The sequence below is a fragment of the Crinia signifera genome, chromosome 7 (assembly GCF_055691185.1).
Source record: "Crinia signifera chromosome 7, ASM5569118v1, whole genome shotgun sequence".
NCBI classification, from domain to species: domain Eukaryota; kingdom Metazoa; phylum Chordata; class Amphibia; order Anura; family Myobatrachidae; genus Crinia; species Crinia signifera.
Window position 1 is genome coordinate 132,819,066 of NC_139223.1, and position 19,091 is coordinate 132,838,156.

Below are 19,091 nucleotides of genomic sequence, written 5' to 3' on the forward strand. Positions count from 1 at the left end.
CCGGCCCCCTGCTGGCTGCTCTGTGTAAAAAAAAAATATATATATATATATATATATATATATATATATATATATATATATATATATATATATATATATATATATATATATATATATATATATATATATATATATATATATATATTTTTTTTTTTTTTTTATTAAAAATATATTCATGTGCTATAAGCACATGAATAAAAATAGCATGCCCTTTCACAGATTAAAATTCCTGATTTTTTTACAAAAAAAACCAAAAACCTTATTTTAAAAGTTTACATTCCACTTCTCCATGAAAAGATGGAGAATTGCTACACAGAGAAAATCACTTAGAAAGACGGCGAGAAGTGCACATTGAATAGGGTTGCTCGCTTTTTGAGAGCAAAAGTCTCCGTCCAACGCGAGAAAAGCACAAACTCGCCATAAAACACGGAGAATTTTTCTCATTGAATACTGCCCTAAAGCTGGCCATAGACCAGTACGATGTCACTCCAACCAGCTGGTTGGAATGATGATCTAGCAGTGTGTGGGAGAAAAACGATAATCGTTAATTTGCTCCAACGTGCATAAAACTGAAAAACAAAATTTTTTCATACTACTGTAGTTAGATGACCATTATTTCAGAATAGGAGTTTTACAAAAATAGGCAGATACAGCTGCTGCTAAAAGATCAAGGCGGCGCAGTTCTGTACGCACCGCCAGCCAGATCTCTACGTCCCCATCCACTGCTGCCATCAGCCACTGTTTAGGTGGCTGTAGGCTCGTTCGCGCCCTAGCTCACTATGACAAGTCTCCTGTGGCATGGAGTTTTGTGCATAGTTTTGGCAGGTGGCAACCCCCTAGTTTGTGTAGCTCTGTAGGAGTGTACATGGCCCATCTTATTAATATTCAATAAAACAGTAAATGCTACTAAATAATAAACCCATATTTGTTTTATATGCATGAAAATAAAATGCATTAGATTCCAAAGAGGTTGAATAATTTTTTGGAGGCAGTGCATACAATGCACGCATAATTGTAGCTTAGTGCTATGCTACTTTTGGAGAGATATATATCTATCTATCTATCTATATATTATGGATAGGGTTAGGACACCACTGAAGTGGGTGACTTTTTCTATCAGATCATGCAAAATCAATGTTTGCTTTTTTAAATTTGCTACATTCTGCATTCTATGTGACCCTGTAAAAAATGTGGACCATAATATAACAGTAATGCAATGGAATCCAAAAAGACCATTCAAACATGTAATCAGCCAAGTTTGATGAATGAGAGCTCATTATGGGAACACTGTTTAATTCTGATCAGTCAAGCTCTTCTGTGCGTGCTCAAAATACTAAGTATATCAGACTGTTACATGATGATGCAGTCTTTAGGATTTGCATATACTGTATGCCAAAATAGACATCTGAGAGAGATATATATATATATATATATATATATATATATATATATATAGATATATATATATATATATATTTATTTTTATTTTTTTTCTTATCACAACAAATTAATTCAGGAAATGGCTACAAAATGTTTAATATAGGCTTCGTCACATACATTTTTATATTAAAGCTATTATTTGTGTCCATGAGAAGTGTAGAGAAACATGGTGATTACATGAGAGTAGAACATAAAGTAGGAGACTCCCTAGAGATAAGCAGTTACATTTCCATAAGCATTATACAAGAGATAACAATACTTTTTTGATAAAACACTGTCCTTTTAAAAAGGTGTGTTCACAGAGTCAGCTTTCACTTTCTATTAGATCTGGGTCTGTGTTTGGATCGGAGTTGGTTACAGTGTTCACATTCGATTTTGACTATGTAGTATTCCCTCTAAGCTTCTTTTGCAGTGTGCCGCACCCTGCCCGGTTTTTTGAAACCCTCAAAATGCACCCTGCCCTTTTTGTGTGTAGCCCTGTGCCCCCCCACCGTCCCACAGAGAACTTTCGGTATGTGCCATGGGCATTATGGTGAGTGGTATAATGTGTACTAGGCATTACAGCGTGTGCCATAATTGCTATGTCCATTACATATTCTGTTGTAATGACAGAGTATGACAATGTTTAATAGGCGTAATCCTAGTGGAGTGTGCAGTTCTTTTTAAACATTTTTTTTGTTATGTAAATTTCTAATATAAAATGTGCCCTCCCAATTCAAAAAAGTATTCTGCCCTAAAAACAATCCTAGAGTAAACACTACTATGAAGCAGTAGTTCGTTTATTTATAAGGCGCCACAAAGTGTCTCTCCTTATGTGCCTTTCTTAGAATATATAAACCTCTGCCACCCTGATAATTGCTTCAGTGTCCTGTCCCCTGATGCAACTATCCATATTAACCATGTACTTGTCCTAAACTGTCTTGTACTGTAATTTGTTATGTGTTTTTGATTATAACTATGCTCTGTAAAGCGCTGCGGAATCTGTGTGCGCTATATAAGAAAATGTTAATAAATAAATAAATAAAATGTCTGCAGCGCCATACATAGCAAACAAAAAACAAATTACAAGGTAACGTACAGGGTGTGTTGATAAAATACAGCATAAATAGGGGTATAGCTGGTAGAACTAAAATCAGCATCAGTTTTGAAGTAGGTGTCGAGGAGATTGAAGATGAAGTAGAGGAAGGGAAGAACAGGGCAGGAGCACTGGTGAGGTAAAGTGGTAGGGTGAGTACGTGAGGAATGAGGTATGTATGTACAGATCTGTACTATATGGTCTTGCCTGCCAAGACTATTTTTCTATTTAATTAATATTACAAAAAAATAATAATAATAATTGCTTATGCAGAACAGCTACCATACTGTGCAAAAGATACTGCAAAGTGTTAATTGTTTATTTTTTTTATCAATTAATAGTGAATAAACAGAAGATAAATCTTAAAAAAAAAAAATTAGGGCTAATCCCACCTTTCCTTCATCAATTCTTCTAGGTACATTTGCACAGTAAGGGCGGTGTCTGGCTGACGCTGGGCGCCGAGACCCTGCACGGACGAAAGCCATGCCGTACACAGTAGTTAATAATTGACATGAATGTGTCCGTTCACACAGGACGGCCACGGCCCCGTTGCAGTCGGATGTCACCACTGGAAGGGACGGTTGCCAGGCTGTGGTCACCCCACCATTGTAAACTTCTGTGTGCGGCACGGCTTCTTGGCCGTGTGGAGTTTCGCCGCCCGGCATCTGCCGATGTATGCGAAAGGAGCCTAAGGTATTTTGTAGGATTATAGCCAGAAAAAAACTTTGTCATTCCGGTTTGTTCCCATTTGTCTACTTGAGGAAAGCTGAATAGTTCTATAAGGCAAAGAAATACTGACTGATGTAGATACTACTCCTTGGAACAGTTTGTCGTTGACATATTTGCTCATTATATTTTTTTCTTACTTGCCACCTAAAATTCACTTTAAAAAAAACAAACCCCCACTGGTTCTTTCAGCCCAAGATACCAGCTTTGCTACCTCCAATATCATAGCTTTGCTTCTAGCGCCTTACTGACTGACCACCTTAAAATACTGCTGTTCTTGAATACTCGGAGAGGCTTCCCCTGTAAACGAATGATGAAAATATGAACCTACTTCTTGTAGCGCTCTACCTAAATATAGTAAGAATAAGTTTTCTTCTCTTCTGAAGAAAATGTGCCTTGTGCTTTGTCAGAAGGGAGCTTCCAAGACAGTAGCAGTTCAATCTGTCACATCCATTAACCATTGTGGGCCTAAAGCTGGAAACACATTAGGCGATGTGTGTACCCAGCAACGCTACAACAGATGGGACCCATACACACTTGCCGATGCCAGCAGTTCCGGAGCGGGGCCCATGCTGCATTCCATAGCCTGACCCCCACCTTGCATTCTCCTCTGTGGTCCTGCATGTACAGATGACGTCACCGACTGTGCTTGGATATGCATATCAGCGACATCATTCCGACCTGTTGGAATTGGCAAAACCATTCGATATATCATCTCGTGTGTACTCAGCTTTAGAGTGACATTTCATTGGGCTGATGAAATTGTTTAGTGAGCGCCCAAAGTTTGGCATGCACACGTGGCTGTTCAACTGTTGTTCCAGTTGGGTGGTTATGCCCATATAATCGTCTATTAGCACCAGGTTTAGTCAGGCAAAGTTGGTAAATTTGTCCAAACCATAGAGTTAACGCACATTTCAGCTCGCACCTTAGGAGGCTGGAAACTGGGTGTCCACCTGGCGTGTCTTTCATATAATTTAGGGTTTAGGGCTGTAAATATACTAGAGGGTAACACATTCCTCAAAGTGGAAGGGATTTCCTTATGGTTGTCCACTGATAGATTTGTAGTTGATATGCTAAGGACTGTATCTTTATTCCAAAAATACTAAGTTTTGTTCGTAGCCATGAGACAAGATGACTGGAGAGATTATCTCTTCCCACTCTAATTAATGGGAGCCAGACAAAGCAATTCAATAGTTTTTTGGTGAACACTAATTATTGCCTGGCTTAGACCTTGACTCCTTTAGAAATAAAAGGTTTTTTGTCCAGAGGAAAAATATTTTATGATGTGGTGTAATTTCTGTCCAAATAAAAGGGGTTACTATAGGAGAGATAAGCTTGGTTATTTTTGGACTGAGTTAATTATCCAGGGGTATAACCAGATGTCTCTCTGATTCATTGTTACTGATGCCATAGAACTTGTACAAAAAGCAATGGCATTGAAAGAAGCCCCACACAGAAATTATATTCCTCTTGCATACACACACACGAAAAATGGTGGCTCTGTGCTGCCAGTGGGCCGATTGTAATATGCCAGCTGTATATAGAGGCTATGCAATCGCAATATTTGGTCATTGCATCATGGGGCAGGACTGGCATGAAGGTAGGCCTTTCCCTGTGCAGGGCGGACCCCCGCAGGTTACCACAGAGGGTTGTAGTTTTGGGCAGTGGTTCTCAACCTCTGACCTCAAGTACTTCTAGGTCACCCAGCAGGTGCACTCATTACTCACTGACACATTTCAAAAGATCCCCAGTTGGAGCTAATTATTTCACTTGTGATTTTGTGTGGAGCATGGAAAACATGCACTGTTGGGGGTACTTGAGGTTGAGAACCACTAGTTTCGGGAATCCTCAGAAAACTACAACCCATACCGAATCCGGCTTACAATTCCATGGGCTCGATTCAATTTGTTGCATTGTTAATAGTGCCGGAAAGGAGGTCCAGAAGCAATTCATTTATTAACATCACAATCTTCTCTTACGGGTAAATTTAATAAAGCTTCTAAATGTGAAAGGTTATGTTGCTTATAGCAACCTGATTTTGTCTATCATTTCTCTACTGCATGGGTCTTCAACCTATGGCCCTCCAGATGTTGTGAAACTACATGTTCCAACATGCATTGCCACCTTTTTTCCTATAACAGCATGCCAAAACTGTCAGGGCATGCTGGGACATGTAGTTCCACAACATCTGGAGGGCCACAGGTTGAAGACCTGTGCTTACTGCATCCTAGAAAATAGACCAAATGTGATTGGTCGCTATGGGCAATATTACCGCTTTTCTTTTTTTGGATCTTTAGTCAAATTTACCCCTTAGTCAGCAGAGTGTTTAGTTGGGGTGACTGGCATTCTTCAACTTAAGTGTCAGCCACAATGCCATTTGCGCTGTGTTAAGAGCAGATAACAGCAATGTAGCATTTGTCTAGTCGGACTTCTGCTCGCACCTCAGGAGAGGTGGGATTAGAGATCCTCTGGTCGGCTATATCAACACACAATTGAATAGCTCTGGTACCTCCTTGCTGGTGCTATAGACTTCATGCTGAATCTATTCGAGCTCAATAAATGCACTTCCTAATTACTAATCAATTCATGCATGCTATTCTTTTATAAAAAGGCTCCCGCTTTCCAGCTGTGTCCACTCCTTATAAAAATATAGACAAGAAAATATTGATATATCGAATGATAATCAAAAGCCAAATCGGAATGGGGTGGAATTGGGAAATCTAAAGTAAATCGATGTGTGTACACACCTTTAGGGGTATATTTACTAAAGATCGATTTTTGTTTGATATTTATTTTTATTCTGTTTATAATCAGTGTAGTGTAGTTATGTGTTTTGTTCTAGCCCAACATTAAGATCGATTTACAGTATAGGATTCTTCAAATATTTTAGAAGACTACTCTAGTATTTAATAATATGTGGGTAAATAAGGAAACATGAAGGATGTTTATTCTGGTTAATGTGGATATTTTGATCTAGCTTATTTTCTAATACATAGTGCTGAATGCGACAGAATCATCCAAGATAGGTCAGAATCCTTCTTAAGTGTAAGGTCTTTTCAGTACATTAGTTAGTAAAGGATTTCTAAAGGTGTGTGATTTCCCCAATTCCACCTCCTTTCGATTTTGCTTTCCATTCGAGATCGATATTTCCGTGCCTGCAAAGACTATTTTTCTTTTTGCTAGAGAAAAGGGGAACGCGCAATGAATCAAATGCATATCGAAAGGGTCTTAAAAACCATTTGATTTTGATTCAATTTTGCTTCTATAAGCAAAATCGAATCGAAAACCTGTCAAAATCGAAGCGTGTGTATACCTCTTAAGGTTGGACAAATGCAGGCCCTAGCCTCGTAACTTCCCAGTAAAAAAAATTGACACCTAGCACCAAAGTTAGAAAAGTACTGCAAATGTGAATTTACCGAAATGCCAGTACAGGCTGAATATCCCTTCTCTACAATGCTCAGGACCAGAAGCATTTTTCATAACTGATTATTCTGTATTTGGGAATATTTTTAGATTTCAATGAGGTATCTTGAGGACAGGACCCATATAGGAACACAAAATGCATTTATATTGTTTAACCCTTTGAGTTTCAACATCTCTTAGAGAAGAGCAAAATATCTGCTAAAAATGCCAGCGTCACTCACATTTATTATATAAATTCAAATAAAAAAAAATGTTGGTGTAAAATAAGATTATATATCCTATATATAAATGCAAACATTACAGATCAATATGAGGAATAAAAAAGCGCTTGCTTGGCAATTTTCACAGCTAATTTGACAAATAGTCCAAACAATAGTCAGTCAAGTCGACCCCAGTGGGAGGTGTGCTGCGACCAAAGTTCTGGTGTGAGCACAGAAAGGCCAAGTAGATGGTGGCTGTTCTTCTGGCTATGACTGGTCATGTAGTTACCATACAACACGTGCATCAGCATACTGTCACTAGGGCGGCTGGTCTTAGCCAACCAAGGTCTATCAATTGTGCTGGAAGCCATTTCCAGGTGTAATCTCATAACTCATGCTCAAGGTTCCCTTTTCTATGACAATCTATCTTCTCCCAAGTCCAGGAAAGTGGGGGAATTTCTGTGAATGCATCCACATGCTTGGCCATCGGCAGTATATTCCAGACCTGTCTCCCTGCAATTGTCTTGTGTTCCCAAAAATCAACGCAAGGATTTGTTTTAACCAGATGATACAGTGGAGACCTTCACCCACCATGTAGAATGTTTTTGGGGCGATTCAATTCAAAGAGCTGTGAATAGTGCAGGGAGGGAGCTCCCAAAGCTATTCTAATCAGAGCGTTGCCAAGTCTGACTAGTGGATTTCTGCTAATAACCCTCCTGAGGGGCGATCAGAATCCGACAAAATTAGGACATCGATGCTCTTTTGTGCCCTAACACTGAGCAAACAGCATTGTGGGGGGGAAACTTAAGTCACAACATTTTGGTTCTCACTGCTATTCTTTGACATAGCAACACACCGATTTGAGTTGCCCCCCTTTGAGAGCATACAAATTTATATGGACTCCGCAGTGCATCCAGAAACTCATTGTACAACCCTAATTTTTCAAAAGAATGGAATATATATATATTATATAAATGCTGCCATAGGAGAGATTTCTTTATGTATACCTGAATAAAATATTTGTGGTTTCTACATTAAAGGTATGTCAACTCTTTAGATGTAGGTCTAGGAGGAATATCAAATTATCCCCAAAGCAGTTCAAGCCTTTGAAAAACAGATTTATGAGCGATGGATATTACCCAATTATAACCCCACCCCCCCCCGACCTAAAATGTGAAAACACATGCTTTCAGGAATAAGACCCCAAGTCCCATGTATTATGGTGGTTCCTGCGGCTGCTTATCAGAGACTATTTTTAGCACATAATCACAGATTACTCTAGGTAACGGGAGATACAGACACTGGCATTGAGGTTTACTGAATAGCCCCCCACAAACCAATAACCAGCAGATAAATGGATAACATCCATTTTTTTATATATATTGTTTTTTTTTCTACAAAGTGAGTTATGTTTCTATTGTTGTTAGATATAAAAAAAGTATTGACTGTATAAGTAGGCACAGACTTTCACTTTGACAGTGACTCCTACTGTAACTATCCAGTATGTTTTATCACTGTTTCCAATTGTTCAGCTCAACAGAATTATCTGTGCTATATAAGAAACTGTAAATAAGTCAGTAGCCATGAAAAGAATTTATGGATTACACGTTTGAAAGACTTTCAACAAAGTGCAATAGAATACACCAGTTCAGGTTGACCAGTGCACCCTGGAAGCCAAACAGTTAACCCTTTGCGTGCCAACATCTGTGAGACGTACAAAATATGTGCTAAAAATTACAGTGTCACTCACATTTGAGATATAAATTCAAATAAAAAATGTTTTGTAATAAAAGATTATAATATTTCCTATATAAAAAAAAAAAAAAAAGGTCAACATTACAGGTCACTATGATGAATAAAAAAATAAATAAATAAAGTTTGCTTTGCAATATTTGACACCTATTTTGACAAATTCAATTGGCATTTAAAGGGTTAACAGTTGTTTGGTGCCTAGATCTCTCCATTCCACCTATACCCCATGGTTATTCCGGTGAAGACTGATGAAGAAACACCAGTTGTGTGGCAACCAATGTATACTGCAGAATGCCCACCAATAATTATAACGAAATAAGGCTTACAATGTAACAGTTATCTAGAACTGTTTTGTAAGCAAGTACAACCATGTAAGCACTTTCTAAGCAATTTTTATGTCTCTATGCAAATTATGTAAAACATTTCAGATAAAATAAACACAATTGTTATTTTCTTAGTATATTAAAAAAAATTGACAGTCACGAGTATTTAGCACTGTTTGCAGTACAAGATACACGCTGATCCACAGATCTACAATGATCTGAGCCGAATGGGCGGTGGGACAAACACACAAACACGAGGAAACGTCATGCATTAGCCAATCAGCAGAGTGATAGCAGTGACAGTACCAATCATTCAGCCAATGACGCTTGGAAGAGGCGGAGCTTCCATTCATTCAGCAATCCCGAGCGCACTACTATAGCAGTGCCCGCGCTGTCACGGTGACGTCATCGTGCAGCCTTTATTCGTACGTCATTCCACTACTCCGGGGACACTACACAGCATAACATTTGCAAATCACACTGCATCATTCTGCCACTGCGGGGACACTGACAGCGCTACACGTGAGATCCCCGCAAAACATTACATTACATCGGGGACACTGACATTGCTACAATTGAATAATAATTTACCCTACTCTGGATCCTAGGGGCACTCTGCATGGACCTGCACAATACTGAATTGTGCAATCACAATACACAACATAGTGTCGAGCAACTCGCAATAGGTTCATCAGTGATATAAGGCAGCATTGCAAAACCTAGATTGCGATATTATGATCACACACTTCGGAACGTTACATTTAATTATCACATGATGTGAACGTATGTTGCCGTACACTTAATAGTCTCGCACATTGCCCGTATATAACACAGATATCATACATAAAAATACCAGCACAATCTCCATGACAACAGTGTTGATGTGACATTAGTCCATTACTGAGCCCTGCTAATGTCATAGTAGCCATGTAAACATAAGAGCATGGTCCGTATGGTACCCGAGCAGCATCCTCTATAACGGAGCTCATCACACAGGACCACAATTAGATGATCAATATAAACTAGCACGGTGTATCTAATGCACAGCACCGTGCCTGTATTCACTAACAGGATAATAAACTTCGTAAACTGCAGACGTGTTTAACATATTTCTGGTCTTAGAATACATGTGCCACAATATATTGTGTGTGTATATATCTATCTATTACACACTGTTTGGAGTAGACCATGGCCGCAGACAGAGGCCTGAGCCGCTTCAACACGCCTTGTACATGTAAATACGTCTACAGCACCTCACAGTTGTTATCAAACATGCCGGGCTGCCCTACGCACATTTCTTATTCACAGCGCGGGTTACGCTCACGCCGAGCTCTCCGCACACTGTGACGTAAGGTTCGGACGCAACAACATGGCGGCTCCCGCCAACTACGCCAGCCAGAGCCGTTCAACTCCCCTGCGTGACGTAGCCAGGCAGAATAGAGCGCGCTGTACGCAGCCCGGCCGGCGTAAGTGTGTTCCTGAATAGCAGATGTCTGACAAAAGATTACCTACCGATTCCTCCTCCTTCTCCATCCCCGTGGGCATCTGCGGCACGGCCCGGTTAATGGACACGCAGTCATTGAGGTCGGGCATGTCCGTGCCCCGGTAGATGGGCAGCGGCTTGGCAGCATCCAGTGCCCGCGCTCGGAACGACAGTTTGCTCATTGTCGCCACAGCCGGGGGAGGGAGGGGGGCGAGGGATAAAAAAAAAAAAAAAAAAAACACTAAAAACCGACGGTCAGAAGGACCCCCCCAAGCCGCTCACTCTCTCCCCCCGCCGACTCATGGGGCCCCCGTGACACGGTGAGGGGCAGAAAGCGACGCTCCAGGCGGTGGTTCGTCGTGCCTAGATCCGGGTTTTGTTGGCTCGATCCGCTCCCTGCGCCATGGCAAACATGGCGGACATTACCAAGGCGGCGAGCGATCCCAGCAGCCCCCGCGAGCGGCGGCACAGGGCGGGTGCGCGCGCAGCAGGAATCACGCGGGCGCGCGGCGGGGACGCGAGGCCGGCTTCGGGGGCGCGCTCTCTGACCCTGCTATCCGTCAAAGCACGCTCTAGTGCCAGTGAGCTGTGCCTGCAGTAAGCTATTCATATGTAGGTTTATAGAGAAAGAGAGATTGATTTATTTTTCCTTTTATTTCTTCAGTAAATATTTGGGGAACTATTATGTAATTTGTGGGGGCTTTTTCTTTCCAAAAACATTCTCTCCTTTTTCACATATACTTAAAAATCATGTGGTTTTTTTTTTTTTTAAGCTTAAAACATCAACCCCGAATTTAAGGCACCCATACTCTTATGCGGGGTACACACCAGGACGACCCACTCACGATGCACATCGTGAGCGGGTCGTCAGTGTCTCTTCCGACCCGCTTACGATCACGCGGAGCGCACGACACGCTCATGATGTTTCACCCGTGAGTGGGTTCCGATCTGATGGCGACCCACACCCGGATGTATGTTCATTTCCAGTTCCTACCTGCTGCAGGTAGGATCTGAATAGCAACCGACCCGCGGGGCCGCGCATCCAATCGGATCAGAACAAGACAGAAAAGGGCCCAATCACCACACAATCTACATCCAATCGGTCGGAATTGGATTTAGATTGATGGGATCGGACCCCTGTTGTCCTGGTGTGTACCCAGCATTAGACGACATATCGCATGACCTGGCAGCTCCCGCCGGCTACATCGCATGTGTTACATTGTATACAGTCATATTGCAAGTATATCACATATAATTTGACACTTTTCACATGATCTATTGGCCCTTTGCATCAAAATCGTGTAGAAAAGTGTCAAATCATACTAGCGGGCATTTAATCCACACCGTGCACTTTACCAGGGTCAGACTGAGACCCAGGAATTTGCTGGCTTGATTTATTTGACACTTTCCTAGGTTGCAAGTCTGAAAGGGCATTGCTCTTTATATGGAGAGGAGGAAGCACCAGGCTTAATGTTTGCAGGGGGAGGCACCCAGACATCGATAGCCATCAATAGTAGCAAACTATGTAATGGATTATAGTTTTTACTATCAATGGTCATCCATTTTCTTTGACTGACTGGCCCATGGGCCAAAAAGAACATGGGGCTGGGCTTAATGGGTCTCAGGGGTGGAGCTATGCTCTGTGTCTTAGCACTTTGAAAAAAAACATATTTTGCTGTTCCATCGATGGAGGGAAACCATCTGGTTCTCCCCATCAAAGGCACAAGTATACGTCGGCCATAAACCATAATCATTTTGAATCATCAATGGTCGATGGCCATCCCTAGATCACATATGCCAGAGTGCTCCATTGCTGATGATGTACTCATAGCTATGCAGCTGCCCTGTTTTTAATCCAGCACTGGAAAGCAAACATACGCACATGTATAGACATTTGTATGTGTGCTTCTGTGACTTTCCTAGTGGTGTGTATCGTATGTGGTCTCAGATGGCTTTTCTTGCTTGCATAGCAGAAGACTAGAGAACCCCCAAATCTCTTACATATTTGTCATCTGTTGTTTGTCTGGTATGCATTCGGACACTGTTGGACCCATTTGGACAAAACCAACATGAGGTGGCTTTTTTTGGTCCAGATTAGGTTCACGGCCACTAAAGGCCCCATACATCAGAAAGATATTGTACCCAATCGTACTTTCTCAACTGGTTATATGACGGATTGTATGCAGATTGTGTGCAATGCATAGTTCCGCGTGTTGGATTGGTCCTCTGATCAGACGTGCTGCATCAGTTGATCAGTTGGGATTGGGAGCTGATTGCATGTGCCTTTAAACCCATGCAATTGGTAGTTTGACTTGTCATACAGTCAGCATCATTTGAGTGGCAGTTTTCAGGCAGTTTAGGTCAGTGGTGGGATTCAAATAAATTAACAAAAGGTTCTATGCCCTAATGCCCATTGCGCATAAAGCTGCACGCCGTTATGCCAATTACCCATAAGGCCACACACCGTATACCCATTACACATTGTGCTACACACCGTGATGCCAGTTACACATTATGCCGCACACCATGATGCCCATTACATATTTGAAACATAAGTGCCACTTACCTACAGGCTCATTGCTAGGGGGGTTTTGCTTGATGCCAGGGGCTTCATGCTGGATGCCAGGGGCTTCATGCTGGATGCCAGGGGCTTCATGTTGGATGCCAAGGGGGCTTCATGCTGGATGCCAAGGGAGCTTCATGCTGGATGCCAAGGGAGCTTCATGCTGGATTCCAAGGGGGCTTCATGCTGGATGCCAAGGGGGCTTCATGCTCGTTGCCAAGGGAAAATACATGCTGGTTGTCGAGGGGGAGTAAATTGTTCATTGTCAAGGGGGAATACATGCTGGTTGCCAAGGGGGAGTAAATTGCTCGTTGTCAAGGGGGAGTTAAATGCCACCGCATCTTACTCCCGCGGACGCTAACAAGGTGCTGTGACAGCCGGGCAGAGTGCTGCGTGCTGCCCGGCTGTATACTGAAAGCAGGTCCGCGGCTATTTTCATTTCTCCCACTGGACTGCGAGCCAATAGGAGCTCACGGCCCGGCAGCCAATAATGAGCCACCACTGCCGCTCCTTATTCGCTGCTGGACCACAAGCTTCTATTGGCTCGCGGTCCAGCAGTAGCATTCAAAAATAGCAGCTGACCTGCTTTGTGTATACAGCCGGGCAGCATGCAGCTCTCTGCCCAGCTGTCATAGCGGTTTAAAGTACCTTGTGAGCATCCACGGCAGTCCTTAGCAAACGGTTCTGCAGATATATTGCTCAGTCTCTCCTTTTCATCAGCGACCAGAGATGGTCGCTGATGAAAAGAAACCTCTGCCGGGGGGAGCCGCAGAGATAATCAGCTGGTCGCAGGAACAACAAATACCATGTGCACTGCAGGTGGGGCAAATGTTACTTGTGAAGAGAGAATTAGATTTGGGTGGGGTTTTACTTCAAAGTTAGATCTATATTGCAGTGTAAAAATAAAGCATCCAGTATTTACCCTGCACAGAAACTAAATAACTCGCCCAAATCTAATTATCTCGGCACATTTTACATCTGCCCCCCTGCAGTGCACATGGTTTTGTCCATCTAAGAAGGATTTTGTCAGAAAGAGTGAACTAGAATAAGGCCCAAAGTGTACCACGTTTGGGCGTGGTCCGAGATTACAATGCTCTCAATTTTTCAGTGACATAATCTAACTAATAAAGACGTGGATATAAGCAAAAAATCTATTCTTCAAGAAGAATGGTGTGGGTAAAATGTGTACTCAAGATCTAGTTGGCGTTGATACCTCCATGGTTCTGAGAGTTGTAGTGAGTCAATGAATAATTTAAGAGCTGGTGGGGATGTGGTTCATGAGACTTTATTGGATTTTTCAAGCATAGGATTAAGTGTTGTATTAAAATCAGTGTAATAAGTATATATGTAGAAACCCCTGTCTCAGCAAATAGGGGAGCTACAATAAATTACAGTTGGTACAGTACATTAATATCTGCATTACCATCAAAACAATACTAACAGCCGTTTTGAGCGATTTTCAACTTAAAGTCTGCAAGTGTGTATGGGTCACCGATGCCCGACTAGCGATGATGCGTGCTCTCGCATTATCGCTAGTGAGGTGGTTCATCGGTACTTCTGTAGTTTCACGGCGCCACCGCGCGCACAGTCTGTAACAGAAACTTGGCAGCCTGCCAGAGGCTCTATTTCACTGTGCGCGTGCCGCTCTAGCTCTGTTTGACTGAGCTTGTGCTGCTCTAGCTGTACGTAAACAGCATAGCGGCCGGCCAGCAGCAGCAGCGGCGCTGCCCAGGCGCTGAAAGGTCAATGTCACTGTGGCACTTGTAGTTCCACAGTGAAATAGGCAGCGCCTGGGCACCGCTGACAACGGGGGTATGTTAAAGTGGACACCCCGGCACAGCGATGCTGGGGCTTCTAAACTGTACGCGAGATTCAGACGCAACTGCGTCTGAATCTCGAGTCACATAGATAGCCGCTAAGAAGCTGGAAAGCCTGGATTCAGACGTGGCCCTAGGGGAACACTATTGAAACCGACCCTCAGTGCCACTAGTGGACGCCACAGCTGTGGACCGTGTAAATCCCACTATCCACGCCCACCCGAAGCGTGGCGAGCGGCGGCGGTACGCGTCCTACGACCTTTTCATACCCCCACTATCCACGTCGGCGTGGAGTTGAGAATAGATTAGTGTGGCGAGCGCAGCGAGCCACTGAGCCCGAAGCGTGGCAAGCGGACGCGGATACCTTCACAGCTATCCGCGTCCCCTCGCGGGCTTCACAGGTGTCAGCGTCCGCTCGCCACGTTTCGGGCTCGGTGCGTGGCGAGCGGACGCTGACACCTGTGAAGCCTGCGAGGGGACGCGGATAGCTGTGAAGGTATCCGCGTCCCCTCGGGGGGCTCGCTGCACTCGCCACGCTTCGGGCTCGCCACACTAATCTATTCTCAACTCCACGCCGACGTGGATAGTGGGGGTATGAAAAGGTCGTAGGACGCGTACCGCCGCCCCTCGCGGGGCTCGCTGCACTACACGTGGATAGTGGGATTTACACATATAATGATAAGCAACAAGCCTGGTGAGTGCTCTCTGCATTGTACCCCTTGTCTATGGATCAAACCTGGATGGATTTGTTCTTGAGATGTGCACCCCAGCATGATGCATATTGAAGCTATGTGTAGTGCCACTAAAAATTTGGAATATATCGGAGAAATAAGAAATTGGCTTTTTTTCTATTGGTGTGCACCAATTTGGATACAGTTTATGAATATTAAGGCGCCTTTTTGAAGAAATAGTTTTTTGGCGTATGGTTATAACGCTATTGGATCTGGACAGACCCTAGGAATGGTATTTTTATATCCCTTCCTTTTAATTAAGCCTCTTGCTATTTCTACCACCAGTTTAAACAGCTCTAAGATATTTGTATGTGCTTATGCTATGTATGACTCTGCACAGTTCCTTTATTGTCCTTTATAATGAATATCAAGTGATTATGTCAGGAGAGGCCGCAGCGGCGCACGGTGGGTTCTCTACTCACCCCTCCATGTCCGCCGGTGGCTCTTCTGTGTGACAGCGGGGTCCAAGCGGTCTGTGGCAGGTCAGCAACAGGGAGGCTCAGTGAGAGCCACAGGTCCCGGTGGCAGCAGTAACTCCGGCGTGGGCGGGAGGCCGGCATCGCCATCTTGGATGAGGGCCCATTGGGCCAGCCAGTGCATTTCCGCCCACCCTGGGCTGGTCAACCAATGGCAGCTGCTCCCTAGGGATTTAGAGAGGCTGTCTAGGTCAAACCAGCGTCAGTGCAAAAGGTCTTCCTAGCTTGCTACAGCTGGAGACTCCTGGCTTACACGTTTCATTTCTTGCTTCCTGCTCTGGTATCTTGCCGTCCTGGGATCCTTCAAGCCTAGCCTGCTGCCTCTACCATTCAGACCTGTGCGTGACCCGTCCAGTCCGCTGATCCGCTGGGTGTCACGCCAGTACCCTCCGCTAGCCTGCTGCTATTCTGGTTGTAACCAAACGGATTCCTGCTCCATCCCCGATTTCTCTTCACCGCTTCATAATTTCTGCCATTGTTCACGTCTTCCAGTTCTTCTACCTTAGAAGTCTCAGTACCATCACTATTCCTACCTCTTCACCGTGTCCAGTCCATCCAACCGCAAGTACATCATCTTCCAGTTATATCATCGTTCAGCTCTTCCTCAGTTTCATAAGAGACTTCCTTCTTATTTACACGTCAAGGACTTAAACCTGAATTTAAGGACTATCGTTCAGTGACCTTTTTCAGTTGTGTTCCGTTCAAATAAGTATTTGAATGTTATTGCTTTATTTTCTCTTAAAGAGACATTACCTCATTTGTGTATTCTTATGAAACCCTCCATAATTAAACCAGCACGATTTAATCCTACCTCTGCTAGTCCTGGAGTAGTTCCTGAGCACCACACAATCCCATTTAGTCCTACGCTTGTGACAGATTATGACTGCAGAATATGTCACAGTCAATTGTTTTTTGAATATACTAACTGTATGTGATTGGTATTATTTTGTGTCATATATTTGTGTCACAATTTGTAAAAGAGTATGGCAAGTGGTTTTTGCCTTCTAGATGATCAAGCCTTATTGGAAGCAGAAACCATACAAATTAGTCTAACCAATGATGAGGTTGAAAACGTTTTGTTTAACCAACTAGAGTTTGATCACTTGCCTTCTAAAACACCATCTGATTTATTTCATAAAATATCAAGGTTAAGAAATAGGGAAGCAGATCTGATTTTACATGGTCAATTTTTATCAGAATACTTTCGTAAAAAACGTATCCCTAGAAGATTTAGGGTAGCAATCCGGCCTTTTGTGTCCAATGGTGTGGGGTATTAAACAAATGCTCCCTAGATCTTATTGCTTATAGAAGAAGTAAGTAAAGATCTAGTGCAGGTAAGAGCTGATTTACAGGCTTTTGAAGCAGAATCATTACCTATGTTGAAAGGTGATAAAACTGACAACTGGCTTGAGCGCTTACAAACTCAGATCGATAAATATCGTACAGATCTAATTTCTTTCAAAAGGAAAAAAACTTGAAACTGTTGAGGTTGATTATCAAAAGCATATCGTTTATAAGTGGCTTTATATGTCGACTCTATGCTGATGTGAATAAACTTATATGGATAAGCAACAAGCCTGGTGAGTGCTCTCTGCATTGTACCCCTTGTATATACATATATATATATATATATATATATATATGTATATACACACACACATAATATATATATATAGAGAGACCCAGGGACCGGCACTCTGCAGCAACAAGAATATCTTCAGCCTGGGTACAGACACGTAGGGAGACTAGGTAGAGGGGGTAGAATCGCAGCCCTCACACGGACTTACAAATGAGGACACTACACAAGCAGTGCGGATAAAGTTTCGGATGTTATTCCTTTATTTGAAAAAGGAATAACATCCGAAATGTTATCCGCACTGCAAGCACCGAAACGGCCGTCGTGCAATGACCTATCTGTGGGGGAGGACCATGTCTGTTAAGTATTCCAATTTTTTTGGATGCATTTGAACTATTTGATGGACTCCCCTTGTTGGAATTTTGTCACTTCTTGCACAAATCTGATGTTGCTGGTCTAAAGGTGACGTTACTAAAGGTGACGTTACTGTGTCCACCGTATAGGCCACGCGTGGCTTATACGGTGGACGCAGTAACGTCACCTTGTGTGATTGTCTGGAGATGGAGATCGAGACGGAGCATGGAGACTGGCATCAATTTAGCGTGAGAGGCTATCTGAGACGAGTACCTCCTTTGACCGTGTCCTGTGCACTCGTCCGTTCCTACATCACATTACAAGCTTGGCAAGCTGTTATACCCTAAGAACTGTGTTTTATCTTGCTCATTGTGCGCTTCTCCTTTCTTTGCATACAATTCTACGCTGGACCCTGGTTGAGTCCTGGAGAATAGCTGCACATTACGTGGGAGACATATATATTCAATTCTGAGGTTTTGCACAGTGGTATTGTTTTTGTGTGTGTATATATATATATATATATATATATATATATATACATACAAAGGTTCCAAAAAAGCGCTAGAGAGTCCAGAACTGGAATGCATCCGTCCGTATATCAAGATCAACATGCAGTGCAGCTGTGCTCCGTTTGGTGTTTCACAAAACACCACAGGGGGTAAACATGTAGGAAAAAAACAGAAAGCGCACAAATGAGCTAGTATGAAAGTACAAATTTACTATAATAAAAAGCTCACATACATGTAAGTTAGAATATGCAGGTATGCAATCATATAAAAACCAGCAGGGCAGTAGTAGTCCACAGTCAGAGACTCAGCGGCACGATGCAGACACGATATTGCAAGCTGCGGTGGCACAAGCACAAGTACAAGCACCAGGCATAGAAGCTGACGATATTTAAAAGGATTGGTATTGGTATACATCTAAAAAGGCCCTCCCTTTAGGCGTGACGACCCGGACGGGTCCAAAAACAATAAGAGGCAGAGGAGGCGGACGCGGCGAGGCGGACAAACAGAAAGGCAAAGGAAGCCAGAAAAGAGGCCGCAAATAAAGCATAATCTGGTGTTCAATTTGTCCAAAACCCCGCTTGAAGAACATGAGACCTCCATCCTCTCAAAGGGGCTATCTTTCATACCCAGCCACAATACGGAC

The 19,091-nt window shown here is 42.9% G+C and overlaps 1 protein-coding gene across 1 annotated transcript in view; it reads right to left on the minus strand.

Moving 5' to 3' along the window:
• The window catches only part of EPC2 (enhancer of polycomb 2), an 82,640-nt gene extending 71,751 nt beyond the window's left edge, over positions 1-10,889 (minus strand). The window contains exon 1 of the mRNA XM_083153842.1: positions 10,452-10,889. Coding sequence (XP_083009968.1) covers positions 10,452-10,604 — 153 coding nt within the window. The 5' untranslated portion in view covers positions 10,605-10,889. The remainder of the gene's footprint in view (positions 1-10,451) is intronic.
• Between the last annotated feature and the right edge of the window lie 8,202 nt (positions 10,890-19,091).